Source organism: Lepidochelys kempii, chromosome 3 (genome assembly GCF_965140285.1).
Source record: "Lepidochelys kempii isolate rLepKem1 chromosome 3, rLepKem1.hap1, whole genome shotgun sequence".
Lineage (NCBI taxonomy): Eukaryota > Metazoa > Chordata > Testudines > Cheloniidae > Lepidochelys > Lepidochelys kempii.
The window spans coordinates 208,025,235-208,050,421 of NC_136382.1; the positions used below are offsets into that span (position 1 = coordinate 208,025,235).

Here is a 25,187-nt window from a genome sequence, read left to right on the forward strand (position 1 = left end):
AACTCCTGTAAAGGGTTAATAAGCAATCTAGCTAGATATGCGTTAGATTCTGTTTTGTTTAAATGGCTGATAAAATAAGCTGTCCTGAATGGAATGTATATTCCCAGTTTTGTGTCTTTTTGTAACTTAAGGTTTTGCCTAGAGGGATTCTCTATGTTTTGAATCTGACTACCCTGTAAGGTATTTACCATTTACCATCCTGATTTTACAAAGGTGATTCTTTTACTTTTTCTTCCATTAAAATTCTTCTTTTAAGAACCTGATTGCTTTTTCATCGTTCTTAAGATCCAAGGGTTTGGGTCTGTGTTCACCTATGCAAATTGGTGAGGATTTTTATCAAGCCTTCCCCAGGAAAGGGGGTGTAGGGTTTGGGAGGATTTTCGGGGGAAAGACGTTTCCAAGCAGGCTCTTTCCCTGTTATATATTTGTTAGCCGCTTGGTGGTGGCAGCAATAAAGTCCAGGGACAAAAGGTAAAATAGTTTGTACCTTGGGGAAGTTTTAACCTAGGATGGTAAAAATAAGCTTAGGGGGTTTTCATGCAGGTCCCCACATCTGTATCCTAGAGTTCAGAGTGGGGGAAGGAACCTTGACATGCATTCCACACTTTTCTGTTTTATCCCCATTTTATGTGTCTTCATCTTAATACTGGTTTTGTCCATGGCCAGATGGATGTACTGTAAGCACAGTATTCACCAAGAGTGAAAGATATTCACTGCTCAATATCTGCCTTTGGGCCAGATCTTTAGTGTATACACATTACCTTTGTAGCTCATGTAGGCTAATTCTGCAGCTGCATTGATTTATAATGTGCTTAGGATGACTGGTTGGAATTTCTGTAGAAAATCACAGCTCGATTATTATAATACACAAACATAATCTAGCAGGATTTATATAAATTCCACAGCACTAGTTAAATATTAATTAAGTCTTCTTGGCCTGCAAATTCTTTCAAACATCCTTCAGCCCTTCCAAACGTCTGGGAGACATTTTGGAGCAGCTTTAGGATAAGCAGTGAGCTTTAGCTGAGCAAGCTATCATCTCTCAGAGGAATCACGAGACTCGGAGAAGTGCGAGCTGCCAATCTGAAGTTTATCAGACTTTATGGTACAGCAAATATGAATTGCTAGCTGGTGAATCAGTTTAGTTCCGTGCAGCCATTCTTTCCACAGTGATCCAACATGTTATCTTAGTACACATTTTAAACTTCTAGCACTAGATTGTGACTTAGCCTATACACTCCAGCAGGCCTAAGGCTTTGTCTGCATGGGAAAGCTGCCCCAGTTTCACTTAAAAATCTGTTTTTAAATTGATCGTCAAACCCTCTGTGAACACTGGGATTTCAGTTTAAGAGGGGCTTGTTTCAGTTTAGCTTCAGCTGTTGAGATGGCCAAACCTTGCTGTAAGTGACCAGTGCAGTGTTGATCTTGGCTTCCCACGCTGTAGTGCAGATATTCTGACTTCACCCATCACTCTTGGTAGCTTAGTAACCAACAAAATTTTTGCCTGTTGCAAGCTTTCATGGATTATAAAATGATCACAGCAAGTGTGTGATTATTTATTTTAAATGTATACTACAGAAAAGGGGCTGACCGAATTAATCCCCAGCCCAATGCTGGGAAGGATACCAAGATACCAACACAATGAACTGAAATTTCAGCTCAAACACCAACGGAGAGCTAGCGAGAAGTACAGCCTAGTCTGTAGCTAGATCGCGTTGGAGGTGGTTTGGCCTCTATTCACTCTTGTCAACTAGACCCGGCTAGAATATTACAAAGGCCCCAACACGACTGTGACAGCTGTGTTGAGCTTCTGATTCTACTAAATAATGCAGTCACACACCCCCAAAACCCCTCTGTTTGGCTCTGCACCTAAACTGATCTGAACAGTGTTTCTAACCATGCTGCACAATTGGCTTGCCGTGGGCAGTGTGGGAACAGGATTACAACATGGCAGGTCCCCCTACAATTCAAAACAAGTGAAACCATTTGTGGGTAAAAAAGGCATGCGGACTGTTACAGCAGATGGGATCGCCCTGTCTCTGACTAAAGAAAATAGCCTGTTCCATGTGCCACAGAGTGGGTGTGGCCGTCTGTAGCCATTCATTGAGGAGACATCTTGTGTTTTCACCTTGGTGCCTTTAAAGCCAGTCAGCTCTGCAACAGACTGAACTGTGAGGGGGGGAAGAAAACCTTTATTAAATAGCAATCTTCCTTTTGGGGGTTCACTGTTCCTTTAAAACCAGGCACTTCTGCGACAGACTGAACTTTGAGGGGGAAACAACTTTATTAGATAGGAAAGGGAACTAGCAATCAACCTAGGCCATCATTCACATTTTATTATTTTGTTTTGTGGTGTAAGCATTTACTTCCACCACTCTCTCTTGTGTTTAGCTGACTCTCTAGTCTTTCTTAACTAAACCTCTTGTTTTATTACAAGGGCAGTGTGATTTTACAGGAGCCGTGGTTTAAGATAAAACGAGGGCACACAGTACCTTTGGGGGCAGAGGATCTGGGATTACCTGTGAGTAGGCAGTATCAGGAGCTGGCTATCACAGGGGCATGCTCCAAGGGGACTCAGGTGCACCTCTTGTTGACCTGCAAGGGTAAGCCAGGGCTGGCATAGCCCAGAGGAGCAGGCTTCAGTGGCTGACAGGCTGGTGGTGCCAGGGACTTGACACCCAGCTGCCACAGGCGAGGCTCCATCTCACTAGAGGCAGGCGGTAAGAAGGTGACTCTCAGTTCGAGAACCATCAAAGGGTGTGCAGAGTTACCCACAAGGCCCTGGGGCAAGTTGGGGATGCAGGAATCACAGTTACCCACAAGGCCTTAGGGCAGGTTGGGAGGATCACAGCTACCTATAAGGCTATGAGTTGGGGCTAGAGGATCACAGCTACCCATAAGGCCTTGGGATGGAAGAGGGATTATAGCTACCCACAAGGCCCTGGGGTCAGGAATGGGGTTCAGAGCTACCCCCAAGGCCTTGGGGCACAGGTGACGATTGCCACGGTAGCTTTGCAGAGGGGCAGCAACAGCCAGTGGGTTTAATGTCTTTCCAGTCTCAAGACCTGGGGCCAGCTTCTCAGCTGGCATGACCCAGGCTCGTTCCATTGACTTCCGGGTACACTCACTGAGGCTGTGGCTCCGATCCCGGCTGAGGTGGCTGTTGAGGGGCCTTGGGGGTCACTCTGATGTGCACGCTTCCCATTACTGCCCCTGTTTTGTCTGCTAAGAACACGTGCAAGGGATGACATCAGGCCTTGCTAGGGTGCGGTTGCTGATTCCATCTCTCTGCTCCCCAGCACACGGGCAGCCCCTGACTCCATCCACCACACCCGCACAGCAGGGCATTGCAGGGCAGCTCCACTTCACCCCTTGGCTGCCCCACAACAAAGGGAATCAGCAGGGAGCATGTGTCGGGACCCCCTTGAATGTGTACTGTGCCTTTGTACCTCCACAGGTCCTCCTGTTACTGAGGTCCATTTGGGTACGACAGTTCTGTATTTACGGCCCTGAGCCAGGGCCCAGTAATGTCAATGGGAGTCTGTGTTCAGTCCTTAGCGACAGCTCAGGCAAAGCCCCCGCCTTGCCTTCAGTGGCGATTTTGCCTGAATAACACATGCAGGATTTGGCTTCAGCTTCTTGTGTCCTTCAAATAGAAGCTCTCAAAATTGGAGCACCTGGAGTGAGCTGAAGCTTCTCGCGTGAGTCATGGAGCTTTACCAGCTCATATTATTATGGGGCAGACCGAATACCACCTGTGTCAGGGGAGATTTCCTATAAGGAGAGAGCCTTGTAGAAAGCCGGCCTCCCTGAGCAATGTCAGAGAAAGGTGCAGCTAGAACCGGGAGTTAAGAAGGCTGTTGGTCAATTGGAGAGGGAGGGGTCAGAGAAGAACCACAAGAATGATAAAGGATTGGAAAACCTGCCTGATAGTGAGAGACGTGAGGAGCTCCATCTACTTAGCTGAACAAAGAGAAAGGTGAGGAGAGACTTGGTCACAGTCTATACATACCTATGTGGGGAACAAATATTTGATGATGGGCTCTTCAAACTAGCAAATAAAAGGGCTAACAAGATACTGTGGCCAGAAACTGAAGCTAGAGAAATTCAGACTGGAAAAAAAGGTGTAAATTTGCAACAGTGACTAATTAACCATTGGAACGACTTGCCCAGGGTCGTGGTGGATTCTCCATCACGGACAGTTTTTCAATTCAGAGTGGCTGTTTTTCTAAAAGATCGACTCTGGGAGTTATTTGGAGGACGTTCCATGCCTGTGTTATTCAGGGGGTCATACTAGATAATAAACACAGGTCACTGCTGGCCTTGGAATCTATGTATCGAGGAACCCACGTTCCCTGCCATCCTTCCCTCAGCAGGGACCATTTATGGAGGTCTGTTGTGCTCCATAGGCACAGCCCCAGGGATCCCAGGAAATGCAGTTATGCCTGGCTGCTGTGTAGAGGGACAAGGGCGCTGTTCATGTCTTCTCCATGGAGCAGCTGGCCCACTATGACTAATGGTCTGTCTACACTGCAATTAAAAACCCGCAGCTGGCTTGTGCCAACTGACTCCGGCTCACAGGGCTCAGCTGCTGGGCTGTTTCATTGCAGTGCAGACTTTCAGACTTGGGCTGCAGCCTGAGCTTCTGGCTACCTCCCACCTCACAAGGTCCCAGAGCCTGGGCACCAGCCCAAGCCCTTTCGTCTACACAGCCCCTTAGCCAAACCCATGCAAGCTCAAGTCACGGACGAGCTGCAGGTGGTCTAACTGCAGTGTTGACATAGCTCTAACTCCTAGGGTAACTGCATTATGGGATTTGCTGCTGTTCCCATGCAACTTGCAGAACAGAATCTCCCACCAGCAAGTAAAGTGCTTAGCCATGCATGTAGATTTCATCCCACAATAGTGACACGCACACGCCTACAGGTAGCACAAGTGTCTGCTTGTGCAATTGCTTATTAATAATCCCAGTCATTAATACGCGCACGCCATTCCAGTGCCTTTCCTCTGAGGATCTCAAAGCACCTAGGAACAATAATTAATGTAGTCTCACGACCCCCTGAAAGGTAGGGAATTGCCACCTGACTTATTTCCTTCCCCTGACAGTTATTTCCTTTGGGTACTGTGGTTTCCTGTTAGGGCAAATTGCTGAGAAGGGAACACTTGCTGACACCTCTGGATGGAAAATTACAGCTTCATAAAACAAGACTCTCACGTTGCTTTCTGACCATACGGTGAAGTCTTGGCCGAGCTCCCAGTGATGTCAGTGGGGCCACTGATGTCGGTGGGGCCAGGACTTCACTGCATAGGTGTAAATGGGACTGAAGTGCTGTATAGCCCTGGTGCTGGCCCTCTGCCCAAGGATGGATTTCAGAACATGGAGCAGGTGCTGGACACAGGGCCAGCTAGTCACGGAGGTGAGGGGCGTTTCACTACACAAGCGGCAGGAGAGGTGTGAACTTGCTCAGAGGAACTGTAGTTCTAATCAGACCGGAATGACAGAAAAACTTAACTAAAAACAATACACAACAAAGCAGCTGTCATAAGAAAACAAAGAGACCTTTATATTTTCCAATAAGTTAGTTCATGTAACCCCTACCACAGGCATATGTGACCATCCAGCCAGAGAGCCTTTGGACACGACCAAAAGTGGAGATGTGATACGTGGGAAAGAGAAGAGGTTCAAGTCGCCCTACACAGAATATTGACAAGCTTTTCCCCAAACTATACTGTTTTCAGACAGAAAATACACAATATGGTATAAAACTTAAGATTTCAATATAGATTTATAGAAGTATCTTTTAAAATTAAAATGGGGCAGAGCCAGGCTCCAAATGACCTATATTTATACTGAATTATGTTCTTAATCCAATTAAACCATTGTTTTAGGTATACAAAGTCCAGGTGTCACTGCTGTGTGTCTCTGTCACCCTGTTTCTCTCCTTGACAGCAGTCTTCAGTGGTAGTAGATGCTGAAGGCATGTAAAATATACAGCAGAGCAGTGATAAAAGCAAAGAACTGAAAGGAAAAATAGAAACAACATTACTAGGCAATTAAATTACTCTACCGATTTCAGCCTTATTTTAATCTATGTCCTTAGTGATCCCTCCAATGTTCTTTTTTCAATAGATTTATGTCCTTAAAATGATCGTGCCAATCTATTAATGAATAAAATCTCAAACCCAAACCATGGGACAGCTCCAGAGCAGAGTTGACTGAAAATCAGAATTTTCTGTCTTTCCCGTCCCCAATTGTGAGGAAAAGGCAAAATATCAGAATTTTCCATGGACCTACAAGTTACAAAAAATTTCAATTCAGAAATGTTGAAACATTTTTGTTTTGTATCCTCCTGAACAGCCACAGTGCCTCATGGGAGTTGTAGTTCAGATGCTTTGTGCCCACACTTTCCAATGGCTAGATGACATTTTCCATGGTAAACTGTGGCCTAGGATCCTATGATACACCACTGCTGTTCGGCCAAAGGGGAGACCGCGGTGCATCATGGGAGATATAGTCTGGCCAGGGAGCCCAGCGGGGCGAATAAGGGCATGAGGCTCCCAACTACAACTCCCATCAAGCACCATGACAGCTCAGACAGACTCAGATTAAATGTCACTCTGACATGACACTAAGTGGTTCAATTCAGTTTGACAAGCCAAACTGTTTCAATTTGGGATGACCTACCTGACCTGAAATATTTTGCTTTGATTTTTTCCAACAACAACAAAAAAAAAAAAACTGAAAAAGTTTCAGCAACATTGAAACTTTCCCATGGAAATTATACAGGAAAGAGGTGCCTACAAGAAACGGTGGCTAATCAATACTCTAAGCATTCAACTTACTGAGGCAGCAACATTGATTTGATAGTAACGAGGACTATATTGTGCAAGCACTTCAGTCTCAGAGCGGATTGTTGCATTAGCCTGTAAGACTGCAGCGCTCATATAGAAAATTGCAGTGGCCCCATGATACAGACTATCCTGCAAAACAAGAGAGACAGAAGAGGAAGGTTTGTGATGTTGAAATACATATTCACAGTGCAGGTACCTCCTCATCACTTATATAACAGCTGTACTTTATATAAGCTCAACAGCATAGCTCTGGCCCTTCAGCTGTCCAATGTCTGTTTTTCAGTTCTACAAAAGTGGGAAAGGATGATGCCTGCATGACTCAAAAACATCTGGAACAATTTTTCTCAAAATGTTCCACAACAACTAAATCTTCTTTGGGTTGGGACCAGGCATGTGACAGTCATGCTCAAGAGGAAAGATTTTGCAAGTCACAAGCAACTTAAGAGTTGGTTTAGAATGAAAGTGTCTCCCCAGGCTTGCAGTCCATGATGCTACACTATTAATTGAAGCAAAACAGTATATTAATGGCACGTTAAGTTTGCACAGTTAATAATCACAAAAAGAGAAGACAGGCCCAAGTTAAGGTTCAACAGCATCATTAACTCACTTGTATATTTTATTGTATATATTTACTATACATCTGCTTATAAGCCCTACACCATCTCTACACACTCTCAGACAATGAAATTACGCTCATAACATTCCTGTCTGGCAGGGAAATATTATTAAACCAATTGACAGATGGGGAGCAGAGAGACATACACCAGGTCACCAAGGAAGTCTACAGCAGAGAGAAGAATTGAACCCAGATCTCCTGATCTCGTGCCTTAATCCCAACACCAACTTTCCCCTTGAGTTCAATGTTTTAAAGGCAATACATTATCTAGCAGGAAACAAGAATGGAAAATGCTGCGTATGTTCAATGTAGTTGAGGGCTTGCTGCTGTAAGTGTAGATTCTGCATGTCCAACTTGAGGTAAGCAGAATAGATGGAGCATTGCAAGTTCCTACCGTTTCTGCTGCTCTTGTTTGGGCACAGAGGGAGTTTTTTTGCGAGACTGGCTTAACAGAGCACTTGCCCGTCACGTTACATTGGGATGGCTCATTTTTGCAACAGTGGGAAACTGAAATTTTCTTTTAAGCAGCAGCTTAGAATTTGCAAAGGCTCTGAAATCAGAGTGTCCAGGCTATTGCTCTATTATCACCACGGTAGCATTTCAGACCCACAGTCTTTTCACACCACTGTCTTCAGCTGCTTTTGCTCTAGCCCTGCTCAAAAGGACCCGGCTAGAGCTTTTGTGTTATTTTCTTTTCTCCTTTCCCTCTCCCAAAACTTAATGACTAAAGAGATTTTCTTCAAACTCAAAAAAAAAAAAAAATCACCCCATTTCAGCCCAAATGATAAGCTATGAACATATGAAAGTAGATTATAATGAAAACTCTTTTGTAGCCTTAAGTACACCAGGGCGCCTCACACCCTGTTATTAACCAACTGTTTTTTTAGCTACGAAGGAAGTACCAAGAGGTTTGAATCAAACAGAGGATTCAGGTGGCCCTGGATCTACCTTATTTTCTGTATTCTAGTTGAATTGCATCAGTTTCACATGCAATGTTAGAAGAAATGTCAGAAGAACATTGCAGAATGACCTGGGATGATTCCATCTGCCGGCCCTTTTGTGTGAAAAGATTAGAAAGTGCAGAATACATGGAAAGTCCATTCTGAAGTCAACTTTCTGCTTGAGAGGGGAGACCTGAAGCTGAAAGGCAGTCACAGGAATGAGAAGAGCCACCACCAGCAGCAACACCCGGAATAAGGGAGTGTGTTCTTACCACTACTTTCCATGAGTTACTGTTTCTGTGAAATCCAAACAGGTAACACAACAGGAACATCAGGGAGAAGAAAAATGAACTCAGTGAGACGTACATAACCCATCCCTGCAGCATAGGGAAATACACTGTGGTGGCAGCTACGAGGATCCAGACCCAGCATCCAAATATCTGCCAAAAAAAAGAAAAAAACAAGAAGCCCAATGAACCCAATTGAGAGAGTCAGTTTTGCTCTTGTTCATACATTGCATTTCTCATCATCCCTAGCTTGGTTGTCTCAATATTAAGAGACAATACACCAGGCCCACCAGCTCTGCACTCATTATCGTTTGCCAAACTCACAATATGAATGCAAGGAATTGATCAAGTGAATTTATGCAAGTCAATTTATCAACAGTAGAAGTTCTAGAATGCCTGCTGAGCAAAAGGAGGAATTGGAAGAGAGTCACAAAATACCGGGCACTGGCATATAATACAGAGCAAAAACTTGCAAAGGTTCCTTCCTATGCTACTTTTCCTGGCTGATATCATGCAGCCAGTATATCCCGGTAAGAGGCTGTGGAGAAGAATTTTATTAAGGGGGAAGGAAGCAAATGCCATGTAGAAACGTGGATGAAATTCATACCAAAGTACAAATGGTAATTCCACTCTCCTGCTATGCAAAGTTAGATCCTGAGATTTGCAGACCTCTCTCTGATTCAGTGAAGGGGCAATAGATGAAGGGAGATAAACGCAATGTACTGCAGGCCTTCAATCACATCCAAGGCTGGATCTTGCTCCCATGGAAGTCAGTAGCAGTTTTGTCAGGGATTTCGAAGGTTGCTGCTGGGAGCTATGTACGTTGGAAGAGCAGATCACTTTTTTAGGTGGCTCAATATGGACGTAGAAGCCTGTTGTTAGATATTCATATTTTAAAAACTTGACCAGCATGCCTCGTTTCTTGAAAGCTAGATCTGGTTGGCCTCTACCTCTAAAGTTCAGAGTACATTAGTCATAATACTTAATGCCGGACTGGAAAGTGCTTATCTACTCCATTATTGCAATTTATTATTTGTATTATGGTAGTGGTTAAAAGCCCTAGTCACAGCCCAGACCCCCTGTGACAAAGCGGGACTGTTCTTAATGTTTCCTCTGAATATTGTGGGGGTGCCTCAGTTTCCCCTAGGCAGTTCTTAAGTATCTTGGTGGTGGGATAAGGATGTATGATCACTGCAGAGCCCTAGAGGGCAGGTGTGTGCAGGGGTCTGGACACAGAGAATGCCCGACACCCTGTTTCCTGGCAACTGATGGCCTGGCCCTTCCCCCCTGCAAGGTGAGAGCTGAAGGATTGGAGAACAAAGGAATCAGGTGACCTCCTGGCCCGGGAAAGGGACAAAGCCCAGAGGAGGAGGGGCTGGAGAGAGTTTCAGTTGGGGGCTGGCTGGGGACGTGGAGTGAAGTGCAGACGTGGTTGTCTGGCTCACTGCCCCCCAAAATGGACCCAGCTGAGGGGTCCTGTTCTCTGCACCTACAAGCTCTGTTTTAGACCATGTTCCTGTCGTCTAATAAACCTTCTGTTTTACTGGCTGGCTGAGAGTCCCGTCTGACTGCAGAGTTGGGATGCAGGACCTGCTGGCTTCCCCAGGACCCCGCCTGGGCGGACATGCTGTGGGAAGCGCACGGAGAGGCAGAGGAGGCTGAATGCTCCGAGGTCAGACCCAGGAAGGTGGAAGCCGGGTGAGCTGTGTGTCCTGCAGACAGTCTGCTCACAGAAAGGAGACTTCCCCAGAGTCCTGCCTGGCTTCGTAGGGAGCAGTTCCAGAGCATCGCCCGGGGACTCTGTGACACCCCCGTTGTGCTAGGCACTGGACAAAGACAGAACAAGGAGATAGTCTGGGCTCCATGGAGCTCACAGTGATGAGGACGGGGATCCAAGAAGCTGTACAGCATAGCAAAGGCTAGAATATGGTTTAGAGACATGGCAATGACATTTGAACATGAGGGGAATTCAGTGTTGTTTCCAGTTATGTGACGTATTCTGCTAAACCAGGCCATTTTCAAGAGGAATCGTTTTTGCTGCAAAAGAAGGCTCTACAAACTGGAGTCTTGTGAAATTTCTTGCAAATGCCAATTTGGAGATGGGAGGAAAGGTGGAGGGCTATGAAAATGGGCAAAACCTTTCTGCATTTTCACACAGGTCTGTTCCATAGGGTCATGAGTTTGTCCCTTCTTAGTCCTTATCCTCACCTGACGGTGCAATGGGACTCTGTAGCATGCTGGGCAATGCTATCCCCCCTAACATCACTATCCTACCGACAGCTCTGGCTATGTGGCCTTGAGGGCCAGCGCTGCTGAGATCACGTCACTCTTCTGCCAAACTGAGCCACAGGAATAGTCAAGAACAGACAACGCTGTGTAGGAAACATTATTCACACCCACAGGGCTCCAGTTCACTCCCTCAGCTGTCATTTCTTCTACCCGCAGAGCGCAGGTGGTGGGAATAAGGCCGGGGCGGCTAAGCCTCCCCAGACAGCTGGCTCGCTGCCTTTGGAGTGCACTGCCGCCAAAAGGGTGGGTACCCCAGCTGTGGCCCCGTCTGCGCTGCTCTTCCCCTTCCCGTCCCTGCTCTGCCTGCATGGGAGCCTCGCGGGAGGGCGGGAAGAGGCACCGAGCGAGGGGTGAGCAGCCGGTAGGCTCAGCTGCCCAGCCGGTGGGTGGGGGGTCTGTGGGAGGGGGCGAAGAGGCATGAGCAGTGGGAGACAAGTGGGGCTGGAGCAGGGGCAGACCTAGCGGCGGGGCCATGGTCTGGGCATGTGCAACCTCCCCAAATGGACAAGTCACGTGCCGCCCATGCTGCAGGGTATTCAACCTCCCTTTCAAAGCCAGCTGTGCTCCTGACTTCCATCCCTGTCACTACAATCGAAAGTCACAAATGTCAGGGGCCCATCCAGCACCCGTGGAAGTTAATGGAAAGGCTCCCACTGAAAGCCAGACGGGGCTCACGCTGGATGCAAGGAGGGTGCAGTGCTCATGAGTGCCTCTCCCAGGATGTGGTCTTTTATTCCTGTGGTCGGCACCCATCGTGGAGAGAGAATGGCCTTCCAGCATTCCCTCTGGGGAGGAGAAGAATGCTGCCATTGTGAAATAGCTCTAACATTGTTCTAATCCTGGCCCGCGAGGGCGTCACACTCTGCTATGCAAAGGCAGCAGAGGTGGGACCATTTATTTATTTATTAGCCGTGACAGGCAATTTAGAGGGGATAATTGCACTTTTCAAGCAGTTGAAACCACTTGACCTTCATCTTTGTGCTGCACAGTCCACCCCGAGGCACTGACTAACTGCTCAGAAATGCTGCGCCCATCATATCTTATTGCTTCCCTAACACACTCTCCCTCCTGTCCACTCTCTTTCTTCCACACCCACTTCTCCTGTGCCCTCCCACTCGGATCTCCACCCCACCTCACCCACTGCCGCACCCAGCTCAACAGACTCAAGTTCCATTTTTCAGCGGAGAGCAAATCAGTCACTTCACAGTTTATTTGCATTCAACTTTCAGGAATGCCCAACTGAATGGAGTAAGACTTGCTCTATAGACCTCTGATGAGTATATTAATGAGTCTACGGGTTGATTTATGAATTCTGGCTGCCAAGAGATCCTAGACCTTAATTAGTCTGGAACTTTCAGATGGAAAAGGAGGGAAAAGGACTGAATCTAAGCACACTGGGTTCTTTACTAAAGGTAAAGGTCTAGGATAAAGGCTCAAGAACAGCATCAAAGTGGGAGGTGGTTACCATGCATATGTGTTGGCCTTCCCTTGTACAGGCTGCAGAATGGGCATTCTGTTATGTGAAGGATAGAATTAAATGTAAGAAAAGAAATAATAATCTGCCATCAACCCAAGCTCACCAGGTGTCACCCACCGTCCACATGGAGACCCTCGGAGGTCTAATATACTCCAAATCCTCCTGCACTGGCTGTTTCTTCTGGTCACAGGCTCATGCCTGTCAGCCCTGATCTAGGTGGAGAGAGTCCATCCAAGAACTATTAATTTTCTTTCAAGCCCTGTGTTTGCTAAGGCCTTTGAACCAGGTCACGTCAATCTGTGGACCTCTTCCCGGGAGTTCAGAGCCTCTGTAGCTAAGCACGCCCCCCCCTCCATTATTCCTCAAGCTCATTGTTCTCTTGCTGTCCAGGGTCGCACACGGAACACTGGCATTGCCTAACTTTGGAGGGCTTGGCTTTGCGACTGTCACGTTCTTGTGACATCCCTTTTGGTGGTGTTGTCTGTAATATTTCATTACAGGGGCTGGGGAAGTATTGAGCTGAGTTATAGTACTGCACAAAAGCCACAGAGAAAGCAAGATACATCAAAAGACTTGTTACTGGCATTGTTTCAGCATTAGTGACCCCCCCACCCATTGTCTTTACTTCCATCAGGAAGCGTCCTTTGACTTACCCAAATCGCCAGGAATACAGTCTCTAACAAGCTCACAATTACATATAACATTTAGGAGTATCTCCACCAGAGCCAGGAGAGTTACACCAGCATCAAAGAGGTGTGAGAGATCTAGATCTCCTTATCTGATGCAAAACCAATGAGAGACTGATCCAAGGCCTGTTGTAGTCAATGGAAAGATTCCCATTGACTTTGGAGTGGAGAGTCTTATAGCCTTGTGAAACTCGCAGTTACACTTCACAGAGGCTCAGGGGAGCATTTCTTTGTTTTCAGTCCACAATGGCGATCAAAACAAAACCCAAGTCAAAACTCCATTCACCATGGTGGGATCACATTGAAAGGAACCCCCTGAGCTGGCTTAGGTTCACTTGAAATGCTCACAAAACCCTAGCAAACCTTCCAGTGGACTTGGTGCGAATCTTCAATTTCTGATCAAACCGAAAAACAGGTGAGCATCAGCACAGCTCTCATTGTACTGCATGTGCTTAAGGAGGGTGTGCCTGCCTGGGTGCTTCCCAAGTCATCATTCTTTTGGGAAAACAGAAGAAAATGGCCAGGTGTGAAACAGATGGTGGTACCACCAGGACTGGTTACCACGGTGTGCACCCAGTTCCTTTGTCCCGTGTTCGCCATAACTCTCAGGTCACCTGCTGCTTCTGCTCCCCTTATCCGAGCCAGTGTTTAAAGACAAAGAACAGACCTGATTTTTGGAAACGTTCTGCTACCAGTAAAAGACCAATAGAAATAAGGTGAACTATGGCCTGAAAAATCAGCCGAACCCATGGAAGCAGGAAGGCAGTGATGAAGCCGGGCATATGTCAGATGTGACTCTGAAGTCAATCAACCAGGATGAAATAGGTCACAAGTGAGAGAAGAATACACAGGTCACAGATGAGGGTTTTGGACAAGAAAGGGTGGTTAGAATTTGATGTGATTCAACAGGCCTTGTACTGCAGAAGGCAGCAGAGGGAACAGCACAATGTAATGGGGTTCAGAGGGAGCTCTCTGGACAATTAATTTAAAGCAATTACAAGGAGCCCTGTATCCAACTCCTCTAAGTGAATCAGGAGTATTAGATTATTCAGCAAAGCAACCAGAATTTCTAAGACCAAACACCTGGAAGGGGGAGCCTATGGGAGATACCAGCAGAACCACCTGGATAGCCAGGAAACCTGATGGCAGATGGAAAATATCAGTCATTGGACAAGCCACAGAACTCGTATGCAGAGTAATTGTAGCCGTGCCCCAGTCCCAGGATAGTAGAGAGTCAAGGTGGGGGAGACAATAGCTTTTATTGGACCAACTTCTGCTGGTGATAGAGACAAGCTTTAGAACTACACAGAGTTCTTCTTCGGGTCTGGGAAAGGTACTTCATCTTGTATTGAGCTATGATCCTGGGAGTATCTTTCCCAACCCGAAGAAGAGCTCTGTGAGCTCGAAAGCTTGTCTCTCACCAACAGAAGTTGGTCCACTAGAAGAGGTTACCACACCCACCTTGTCTCTAGAAGCCACAGAAGTGACATTTTCATTGGAACCGAGACCTCCAAATCTTCAGGCCTACCAGTTCCCATGGCAATAGTTATGGATCTGTACTGTACCCTGCAGATGTCCCCACAGATGATATTTCTATTATTTCTATTTCCCCTCTCAGAGCCACACAGAGCTTAGGCAAGAAGATTCATACTGAGAAAGTAGGGCAATCAGCTAATTATCTTAGGTGCCTGGACACGAATGCAAGAAGCCTGGGAAACAAGTGAAAAGAACAGAGAGGCTGAAATGAACAATGAACATTGGCCACTGTTGGAAGACAGAATGCTGGGTTAGACAGACTTTTGGTCTGACCCAGTATGGCCATTCTTATATTCTTAAGAAAAACAACGCATCTGATTTGGATTTCTGCATCACTGTAACTCCCGTTGACTTCAATAGCTACTCCTGATTTACACAAAGCAGGGACATCAGGATCAGGCCCAAATTATTCATCCGGCAGGTGATACCTGGCCCTGCTGAAGGCCATGGGGGGGTTTGCCATTTATTTCAATAGAGCCAGGATTCCATCCTTTGTCTTGTAATACAAGCATTTCACAGGTAATGCTCCAGGCAGTGTTGGCGGGATAATGGTGTAAACAAGAACATTGCCAGCTCTCTCCCTCTTTGAATGTTTGCTTCTAGCAAAGCCGCTCAGATCAATGATGTAAATGCAATACATACTTCGCAAAGGTGTTCCCAGACCCACCCTGAGCTATAAAAAGTAGTGCCAAGAAAAATCTGACTTTGAACTTTTCACCACCACCCCTCCACCGCTGTTACGTTAGTTTCAGTTTATTCAGGGCTCTCCTTCCATTTCTAGCAACAAAGCCAGAAGCAACCTGAAGAGAGGCACTGACCCGCCCCCATGAGCGATCAGACAGGTTTTTCAGGATGAGAAAGAAATCCATTTCACCTTTAAAAATCATTAAATTCAGAAATCCAGTAGCTCACTGAAACTATAGATTTATGGCATGAAAAGCCTTATATTGACCTCAAAGGAACCCTGATCATTTGAGACTTTCATTAGGACAAGGGTGATGTGGGACAGGAAACGTTGCAGGTGTCGTGTTTCTGGGATCCGACTTTGATTTCCTTCCATTCCAGTGCTGTCCCAACATACTGCTTCTGCACATTTGGATCTTGGGCAGGCCACGTTTCAGCCATTGGTGGTGTGGTTTGGAGAGGATTTGCACCTGCAGAGTTACAGGGGCATGGTCAGCATTGCTGACAGACAGATACAGATAACCTTTAGAAAAAAGAAAAGGAGGACTTGTGGCACTTCATCTGAAGTGAGCTGTAGCTCACGAAAGCTCATGCTCAAATAAATTGGTTAGTCTCTAAGGTGCCACAAGTCCTCTTTTTCTTTTTGCGAATACAGACTAACACGGCTGTTACTCTGAAACCTTTAGAAAAAACTTTCCAAAGATTGTACCGTAAAGCCAGCGGAGATAGGAACTTTCAGACCCTCTGTTCGCAGCTGTCAGCCTAGACCCTGAGAGTTTAAAATAGTCAATCTTCTCCTTAGAAAAGAGATTTTCGGTTTTTCCCAGGGGTTGTGGGCTGCCCATATCCCGGGCAGAGCCCTAGAGATTCCTCCATTTATTTGCCCCCCAGCCACAGAGTCTCAAATCCCAGCCCTATGTTCAGAGTTGCGAACACCTGTAGCTCCCACAGGTCCCCTGCTGGGATTCAGAGTGTACAAAAAGGGGCACAGTTGCCAAGATGTCATGCGAGGTGAAACACACTCCATGGTCTCAACCTGTCCCCTCTCTTCCTTTCAGTGCTCCCCTACACGCTTTATCCAACCCTGCTGCTGTCTCTCAGCAACTCCAGCCGCTAGCAGAGTCCTTCCGCCTTCTTCCCCAGAATGGAAGCATGCCGGCGCTGCACACCTCTGTAGCCTTCCTCGTTTCCATGCAGAAAGAAACCCCCCGGCTCACGCACAGACTTTCTCTGCCTCAGCAGCTTATCCGTTTGCTGTACCCCTAGTAGTTGTTTACGAGGGTGAGTGGGCCCTAGCTTATACCTTCTATTTCTAAGCAAAGGTGGATGTCTAGTGGGTAGAAGCACAGGGCTGGGAGTCAAATGTGGGTTCAATTCTCAGCCCTGCCACAGACACAGTCTATCTGTGTGACATTGGGCACATCACTTAATCTCTCTGTACCTCAGTTCCCCATCTGTACAGTGGGGTTAGCCACACTTCCCTGCCTCCCCAGCATATTACAAATGCTTCGTGCTGTGGTTCGAAGATGCTCTAGAAGTGCAGGGCAAGATTATTATTGATGCCAGGTCTTCATAAAGCATATGTTTCTCAACCCACACCCAGTGCCTTCAAAAACCAGTCGGATTTTTTACGCCACTGCTTTCCTGTTGTATCATTACCCTCCTGTGAAGGAAGGCGTTTCCGGGAGGTGTGCATAAGGCAGGAATGTTCTCATGCGTACCACTGACTTGAAGGAGGCTTGCAGGCAGGCGGTCCAGGATTTCATACCAATAAATCCTACAGTCGGTGCGTTTGCTACGATTAGCTGATCTGTGACTACAGGAGCCTGTTCTGAACTGTAGTGCTAAAGATGTGCCCGACTCTTGTGGAAGGGAAAGCACGTCACAGAGAAGAGAGTCCGGCTGAGGTACAGGGTTTCACACTGTGGGTCGTGACCCCTAGCACAGTCAAGGGACGTCGTGAAAAAAGGTTATAAAATCTGGCAGTATCATTGCCTAATTTACATAATGACAATAAATGGATACACAACATAAAGCCTAGAAGGACGTGTCCCTGGAAGACCACCCTCTTGCCGTACCTGGGAATCCTGGCCCATGGCTCAGGGCAGAGTGCAGGCTGTGGGGGATGGCCCTTTAAGGCCACCATAGAGCTGTAACCCATAGGGATCCCCGGCTGGCCCCAAAAGGGAACCAAGCCTGCCCGCCAAGCTCCAGGTATTCTCAGGTCTGCCCTCAGGTAACACACCTGTACCTCAGTGACAGCAGTGCTGCTCTCAAACGGATCTAACCACAATTGTACCTCCGGGCTCAGGTACTTGTGCCTACGGTGCTCGGAGATCTTCAAATGAAAGGTCCCAGAGGCATGCAACAGGGGGTTACCAGTCTTTTGCAATCAGCCAGCAGGCACCGCAGTAGGAGGAAGTGAATAATTCTTCCCTCACCACCAATCCCCTTCCTTAGAGTTTGCACTGCATGGTCACCAGCCCTGCCACTGTGAGCGCTTGGGTACCGCAGTATGCGATGGTGCTGGTAACTGCACCAAGCCCCCTGAAGGCAAGCGCCATTACCACTCCAGCTGTTAGAGTCACGTGGGCACCTCCCACCCGGGCTCACCCAGCCCGGACACTCACCTGCAGGGGGGACACGCACTAAGAGGCCCTTGCTGTCCGTCCAGCAGAGTCACGCCATGAGACACGGACAGGGTTGCTCTGACAAAGCAGCTGGGCTGAACGGTGGATACCCAAAGGGCATCACACAGTTAACCAGCCTGGTCGTGAGCACATGGTCACAGTCACCCCGTCTGCTCTGGCCTGCTGGCACAGGTCCCTGCTCCTCATGTTAGCCCAATGGATGTTTGGGGATCTGAGACCCACGTCCATAGGAGTCAGGGTTGCAGCACTCTCCCAACATATACTAATCCCCCCAAAACTAAGTTAAACTGGGGTGTTTCATTTGCGAGACCTCTCTGGAAAGTCTTCACTTTCTTCAGGATTAGGCCCAGGTCACCTGTCACCCTGGGGCACAATGACCCAGCCTACCTGCTCCTTCTGTCTATGGCAACATGACATAAAGACACCCTGTCTCCACCACATGTCCTGGCTTTGAACGGTAATGTCCATTTTCTACAGATGGTTCAATCTGAATGGGATGGAGTAGGGAGACTAAATGAAACAATCAATAATCACCTAAAGCAGCACTCTGTTGCTTAAAATGGGTATGTTGCTGCCTAAAATATAGGCAGAGCTGGTATCGCCTAGCGTTATGGTGTCCCGACGCTTTCCATTTCCCTGTGTTCATGGGGACAATGAGGATAAAACAAAATATTGACTAGCTGCTCATGAGCTCCGCCCAGCCTGTGTACTGCATGAGACAGGGTCCTCTGGAAAAAAACCCAGCATGAGATCATGTAATTACAGACTATCATGAATACACACATGGGGGCCAAACTGCACAGACAACCTTAATTCTGGCATTTCCAACTTCTGGAGCCTTGGTTTGCAGCCTTAATGTTCTTTTTTTGTGTGCGTGTCATTATACATTTAGGGCCTGAGCCAGCTCCCATTGGTGGCCACGGAAAGACTCCAGCAGGAGCTGGATCAGGGCCTTAGGGTACATCAACACTGGGTAGACAGACTCGCGCTAGCTCCACTTGATCGAGCATGCTAAAAATAGCAGCATGGCTGTTGCAACGCAGGCGGGCAGCTGAGATGAGCCGCCCGAGCCCGCGCCTGCCCAACCCACTGACTCTGAGCGTGGGCGGCTAGCCCAAGCCACCGCCCAGGCCCAAATGTGCCCACACAGCTATTTTTAGCTCACTAGATCGAGCGACGGTAGTGCACATTTGTCGACCCGGGCAGGGAGGCTTGCGCCCAGCTGTAGTATAAACAGACCTTTAGGTGCCCAACTCTAGGCACCCTAGCTTGAAAACCGGACGAGGCCTGTAACATCCCGTGTTATCGAGACAGCCCTGCAATATCTAGGCACAACAAGAGGTCTTAAGGCAGAGCAGTGCCCAGACTGCTAGGTCTGCCAGCACTTTCCGCTACGACTCAACCGTTTTACCCTCACGGATTGCTGTGTTTTGCTTTCTCTGTGGTTTTGGAGCAGCAACTAAATAACTCCCCTGGCCCGGCAGTGTAACATTACGGACTCAGCCACCCAGCGCGAGGTCACAAGAACGTGACGGTCGCAGCGCCAAGCCCTCCAAGGTTAGGCCATGCCAGCGTTCCGTGTGCGACCCTGGGCAGCAAGAGCACCACGAGCTTGAGGTCTAATGGAGGGGGGTGTGCTTCGCTGCAGGGGCTCTCAACCTTTGAGGGCGTGGGAACTATTTGTAAATGCTACTGGCCTGCCGCCACCCAGTACATAGGCCAGGGGGGCGTGAGGGTTGGGTCCTGCCCCTGGGTATGAAGACGCTGGGGGTTTGGGTTCTCTCCCCGGGGGGAGACAGGAGTTGCAGAGTCCATCCCACTCTCTCTGCTGCAGTGGCTCCCGTGGTTCTGGTCCTGAAGGGATGGCTGAGCTCAGCTGTCCAATCCAGGCATTGCAACCTCCAGGGTCTCAGCACTGCATGGGTTTGGCCCCATGCCCTGAATTTGTAGGAGAGACATTGCATCCTGGAGCATGGGGTCGCAGTGCCACTCACTCAGATTTGGCCCGGCTGGCCCCTCTGTCATCATGACGACCCCCAAGCTTGTAGTGATTGGAGCAGGGGCGCTGAGCCCAGCCTGCCACACAGGACCAGAGCTGCAGGAGCCCTCATGTGACTCTTGGAAACATTCTGGTGACCCAATTTGAGGTTGTGACCCACAGTTGAGAAACCCTTCAGCCCCTATCCCCGTCTCTACATCAATCCCTCCAAGCTCCTAGCCCCTCTGCCCCTCCAAAATCCGGTCTTCTTCATCCCCTTCTGCTCCTGCACCTCTCCCCTGAGCTTCTACCCCCATTCCAACTCGGCTTCTATCCCCAATGCCCCAGCCCACACTCCGGCTCCCGTCTCTCTCTTTCCCGAGCCCTGCCCCCCCGCTCATATCCGCTCCCACCCCTGGCTCCTGCTGCCATTCTGTCCCCACATGTCTGCTCCTATCACTGCTTTCCTAGCTCCCCTCCCAGCTAGACACCTCGTCCTCCTCTTCCCCAGGGCCCCGTATCCAGCAGGGGGCACTGAGAGCCCAGCAGGGCTGTCTCCCTGCTCTCAGTTCCAGTGCCTGGGGCCACAGCCGCCTCCAGCTGCCAGGAGGAGCATTTGTACGGAAAGTCCGGCTCAGCTCCTACATTCCTATGATGGAACATGCTCAGTCATCACACATAGATGCTGGGAGGGGGATGGAACATGTTCAGTTAGGGTTGCCAACCCTCCAGGATTGCATCTCCAGGAATTAAAAACTAATCTTTCATTAAAGATTGTCATGTGATGAAACCTCCAGGAATACATCCAACCAAAACTAGCAACCCTATACTCAGGGCCAACGGAAGCTTTGAAGAATTTAGCTCTCCAACTATAACAAGCCTTTATGAATTGCAATTCACAGGGGCTCATAATCTGGGCCAGTTCTGGCAGATTTTCATAGGGATGGCAATTGACACATCCCAGACACCAGCGTGGTTCCCCCACCATGTTTCAAGTCCCTGCTGCAAAGCACGGAGTGGCTGGAGCTTCCCAGTGAAATCGCTGTACGCTTTTTTTTTTTTTAAATATGGGCAAAACCACATATTTTTCACTAACCTAGTTCTTGGGAAGGGCAGAATTCTTTTCGCTAAAACGTTCCCATAAAAATATCAGCCTGAGGCAGACACCAAGTGTGGGAAAACCTCAGCCCAAATGGTTTGGAAAAGTAACAACGGAACAGAGTCTTATAGTGGAAAATGGTAGGCAACCTTAGCTATAAGCATTGATCTGGTCCCCCAGTTAATGCTTGACACATGTGAAGTAGCAGTTCTGTAGTAGGAAGTTTTGACGTGGCAAAATGACCGTCTTATAGCAGCTCAAAAGCAATCATTGTGATGTGTCCATGTATGCTCCTTTTATCCTACATAATGCATAATACCCTCTAATATTATGCATCTGTTACTGGGTATTCTTCACACACCAGTTCAACCCCACTAGGCCCAGTTCAGAGCTCACACTGAAGTCAGTGGGAGCAACATCAGTTTAAAATTGTTGAGAGAGGAGACGTGAACTCATTGACTTCAGCCAAGGTCACTCACTTCTGGTTTATGTCTTAGGTTCCTAAAAGCTCATGCTTCAAGGTTTCATCTAGCCATCAGCAGGGGTCAGGAAGGGATTTTTCCCCCCTAGTGTATTCTGGGAGGGTTTTTTTTCCTCTCTCTTTCCTCTGAAGAATCGGAGTTGGCCACAGCTGGAGATGGGACCCAAGAGGGGGAAGGCTACGGCTCTCAGGTGGCACTGCGCATTCTTGCTCTCAGGTGCTTAGCTGGTTGGTTCTTGCTCACGTGCTCAGTGTCTAAGTGATCACCATACGTGAGGTCGGGAAGGAATTTTCCCCAGGTCAGATTGGCAGTGACCTTGGAGGTTTTTGCCCTTCCTTTACAGCATGGAGTGTGGGTCACTTGCCAGGATCATCTCACTTAAGCATTTCTCTGCCCCTGCACTGGTGCACCTGAGTCCCTCCTGTTCTCTGCTTGTCTTACCATCTAGTGTCCTGTGAGCTGTCATACTTTGGTCTCATTTCAGCTGTTGGGATGAGTGGACAGGGGCTGGGTGGTAGTGGTGACCTGTGAGATACAAGAGGTCAAGCTAGGTGAGCTGGAGGCCTTAAACACTATCCTGATCTATAGCAGGGTGAGTGGAATATCAGGCCTTATACATTGTACCAATGAACAGTAAGAATGTATGATGGGTTGGGACTTTAGCTTCTCTCTTCCTGTGTCTCAAAAGGAGAATACCTCCTAAATAGGTATACAATACATAACGTGAGATTTAAGAACTTCAGAGACGACAGCTATTGTGTCTACAGAGCACTGGCGGAAGAACATTCTTCGTCTAGAGATACCGTCCTCTCATCTCCATGAAATGGGATCCAATCAAGGGATAAATCTTAGCTAGCCACTCCCAACGATATACGGTACTTGCAAATTTTAGGCAATTCAGGTCCTTTAAAATTATTTTAAAGGTGTCCAAAGTCACTAGTTCATACTAAAGAAGCATACCACTGCCTCTGTTGAGACAAAAAAGTACTTAAAATGAAAGGTAACACATGCTACAATGAAAGGCATTTCATGATTTACCTCATCAATGCTCAGACTGAGGTTCGCGAGCTGAAAGTAGCTCATTAATGTGTTTCCTGCAGCTCTTTGCAGCACATAATATTAAAACACCAATTTAATTATTAACCAGTCTAAGTAATTAACCAATCAGGATGCCTTTACTATATTATTAACCAATTGTAGTTGATAACACAAGTTGATAACTTGGTCAGTCATTGTGCTATAAGAATTATATTTTTATATATATATATACACACACTATTTTCCCTCTCATACTGTTTAAATATGAATATATAACACTATAGTAAATGAAAATGAATTCACACTGCTGTGGCTCTTTTGGGTTACGCGGATCGCTAATTTAGCCATCAATGGCTCAGGAGCTGAGTATCACTCCTTGACATGCTATTTTATCAGTGTTGTGTTCATGGTACCATAGTCAGCACTCAGTTTCAGCACAAAGCCAATGATAAAGACAAAATGCTGAAGTTTCTAATGGAAATGTCAGCTTATCTTTTCCTATGGCTGTCTGAATATGAAGTTGCAATTAACAAATGCCAAATAATTGTTTGGGTGGGTGGTGCAGGCTCTATGTTATCGATGTAATGACTATGAACAGACCTTAATGATGTATTGTATATCAAAGTACATCAATTGCCATAATCTGACTAGATACTGGAATGCATGTCCAGGACTCTGTACTCAGGAATATTAAGAAAATCTGCCATTGCTTGCGTATGACAAAAGCCGACTGCATGACTACAACCTTTGATCCCCCAGAAAACTTCAATAAAGCCAGAGAAATACAGCCCTGGAGAAGAAAATGACAGACGCTTCTTTAACTTCCAAGATCTGACTTAATAAAAAGATAAAACAACTTCTACACCATGGAAGGATGACAAGCTGATTTCAGTGCTTTACATTATTTTGGTTGACTCAAGCCCTGACAGAGACCCTATGATTTTTAATGTAAGTAGCTGCAGAAGTAAACTTTCCCCCCACATAGTTTTCTTCTTATCATAGCTGTTTTTTGTGCTAGTTCTGGACGCTCTCCCCGGCCACCACCACACACACACACACACACACACACCAATTTGAAATAGCTTTTAGTTTTTGCCATAGCAATCAATCAATCAAACAAACCAAAACTTTCAGTATACTTACTAGCTCTGGTAGGATAAAAGCATATGGCACGATTCCAAATATTTTTGCTCCAGATGGCATGTCAGGTTCTGTGTAGGTAACAGGTAGAGGGGGATCTTTTGACGCCATCTCTTCTCTGCTTAGACAGGTAGAGGGTCTGCTCCACTATCCTTGGTTATCTGTACAACACCATTGGCATGCACCGCTTAAAGTACTAGCCACTGACACGCCCATCTGGTTGTAATCAGTAAAACCAGTTCCAGCCTGGCAGGTCATTCCACTCCTTGCAGCCAAAAGAATCATCAGTTACTCTTTGGCTAATTAAACAAAGGGCTCAGGTGAGGCAAGTTGTCATAAATATAAAGGGAAGGGTAAACACCTTTAAAATCTCTCCTGGCCAGAGGAAAAACCCTTTCACCTGTAAAAGGTTAAGAAGTTAGGATAACCCTGCTGACACCTGACCAAAATGACCAATGAGGAGACAAGATACTTTCAAGGGGGGGGACAAAGGTTCTCTCTGTCTGTGTGATGCTTTTGCCGGGAACAGAAAAGGAATGGAGTCTTAGAACTTAGTAAGTAATCTAGTTAGATATGCGTTAGATTCTGTTTTGTTTAAATGGCTGATAAAATAAGCTGTACTGAATTGAATATATAATCCTGTTTTTGTGTTTTTTTGTAACTTAAGGTTTTGCCTAGAGGGATTCTCTATGTTTAGAATCTGATTACCCTGTAAGGTACTTACCATCCTGATTTTACAGAGGTGATTCTTTTACCTTTTCTTTAATTAAAATTCTTCTTTTAAGAACCTGATTGCTTTTTCATTGTTCTTAAGATCCAAGGGTTTGGGTCTGTGCTCACCTATGCAAATTGGTGAGGATTTTTATCAAACCTTCCCCAGGAAAGGGGGTGTAGGGTTTGGGAGGATTCTGGGGGGAAAGACGTTTCCAAGCGGGCTCTTTCCCTGTTATATATTTGTTAGACGCTTGGTGGCAGCAATAAAGGTAAAATAGTTTGTACCTTGGGGAAGTTTTAACCTAAGCTGGTAAAAATAAGCTTAGGGGGTTTTTCATGCAGGTCCCCACATCTGTACCCTAGAGTTCAGAGTGGGGAAGGAACCTTGTCAAAAGTACATTCGTTGGAAAGGGAATAAGAGCATGAGTGACAAAGTGGGAATGATTTGTAATATTTTTAGGATTCTGATATGTGCCTCAGTTTCCTCCTACACCTTGCACAGCTACCTGGCAGGGAATGGGAGGATTAACTCTGCTGTCAGGACAAAATACAAGCCATAATGGGTGTGTCACCTAGCTGTCTGGGCCATTAAAGACCATGCTGAAACCAACCCAGATCAACAGAGGATCCAGCAAGACAAAGAGACACCCCAATGACTGAACAATCTACACTGAACAGCAGGAAAACCCAGCAGATGGGACATGTGCACTGAGCTGG

At 47.0% G+C, this 25,187-nt stretch overlaps 1 protein-coding gene across 2 annotated transcripts; it reads right to left on the reverse strand.

The window, feature by feature from the left end:
* Positions 1-5,503: 5,503 nt before the first annotated feature.
* Positions 5,504-23,905, reverse strand: MALL (mal, T cell differentiation protein like). Of its 2 annotated transcripts, XM_073335329.2 has the most exons (4): positions 23,760-23,905; positions 8,682-8,849; positions 6,844-6,981; positions 5,504-6,019 (listed from the first exon to the last, which is right to left on the reverse strand). In XM_073335329.2, the coding sequence occupies exons 1-4, from the start codon at positions 23,865-23,867 to the stop codon at positions 5,957-5,959; spliced, it is 477 nt and encodes a 158-aa protein (XP_073191430.2). In that variant the 5' UTR covers positions 23,868-23,905; the 3' UTR covers positions 5,504-5,956. The 2 variants fall into 2 exon arrangements, with proteins under 2 accessions (XP_073191430.2, XP_073191431.2); XM_073335330.2 differs by lacking the exon at positions 6,844-6,981.
* Positions 23,906-25,187: the final 1,282 nt, after the last annotated feature.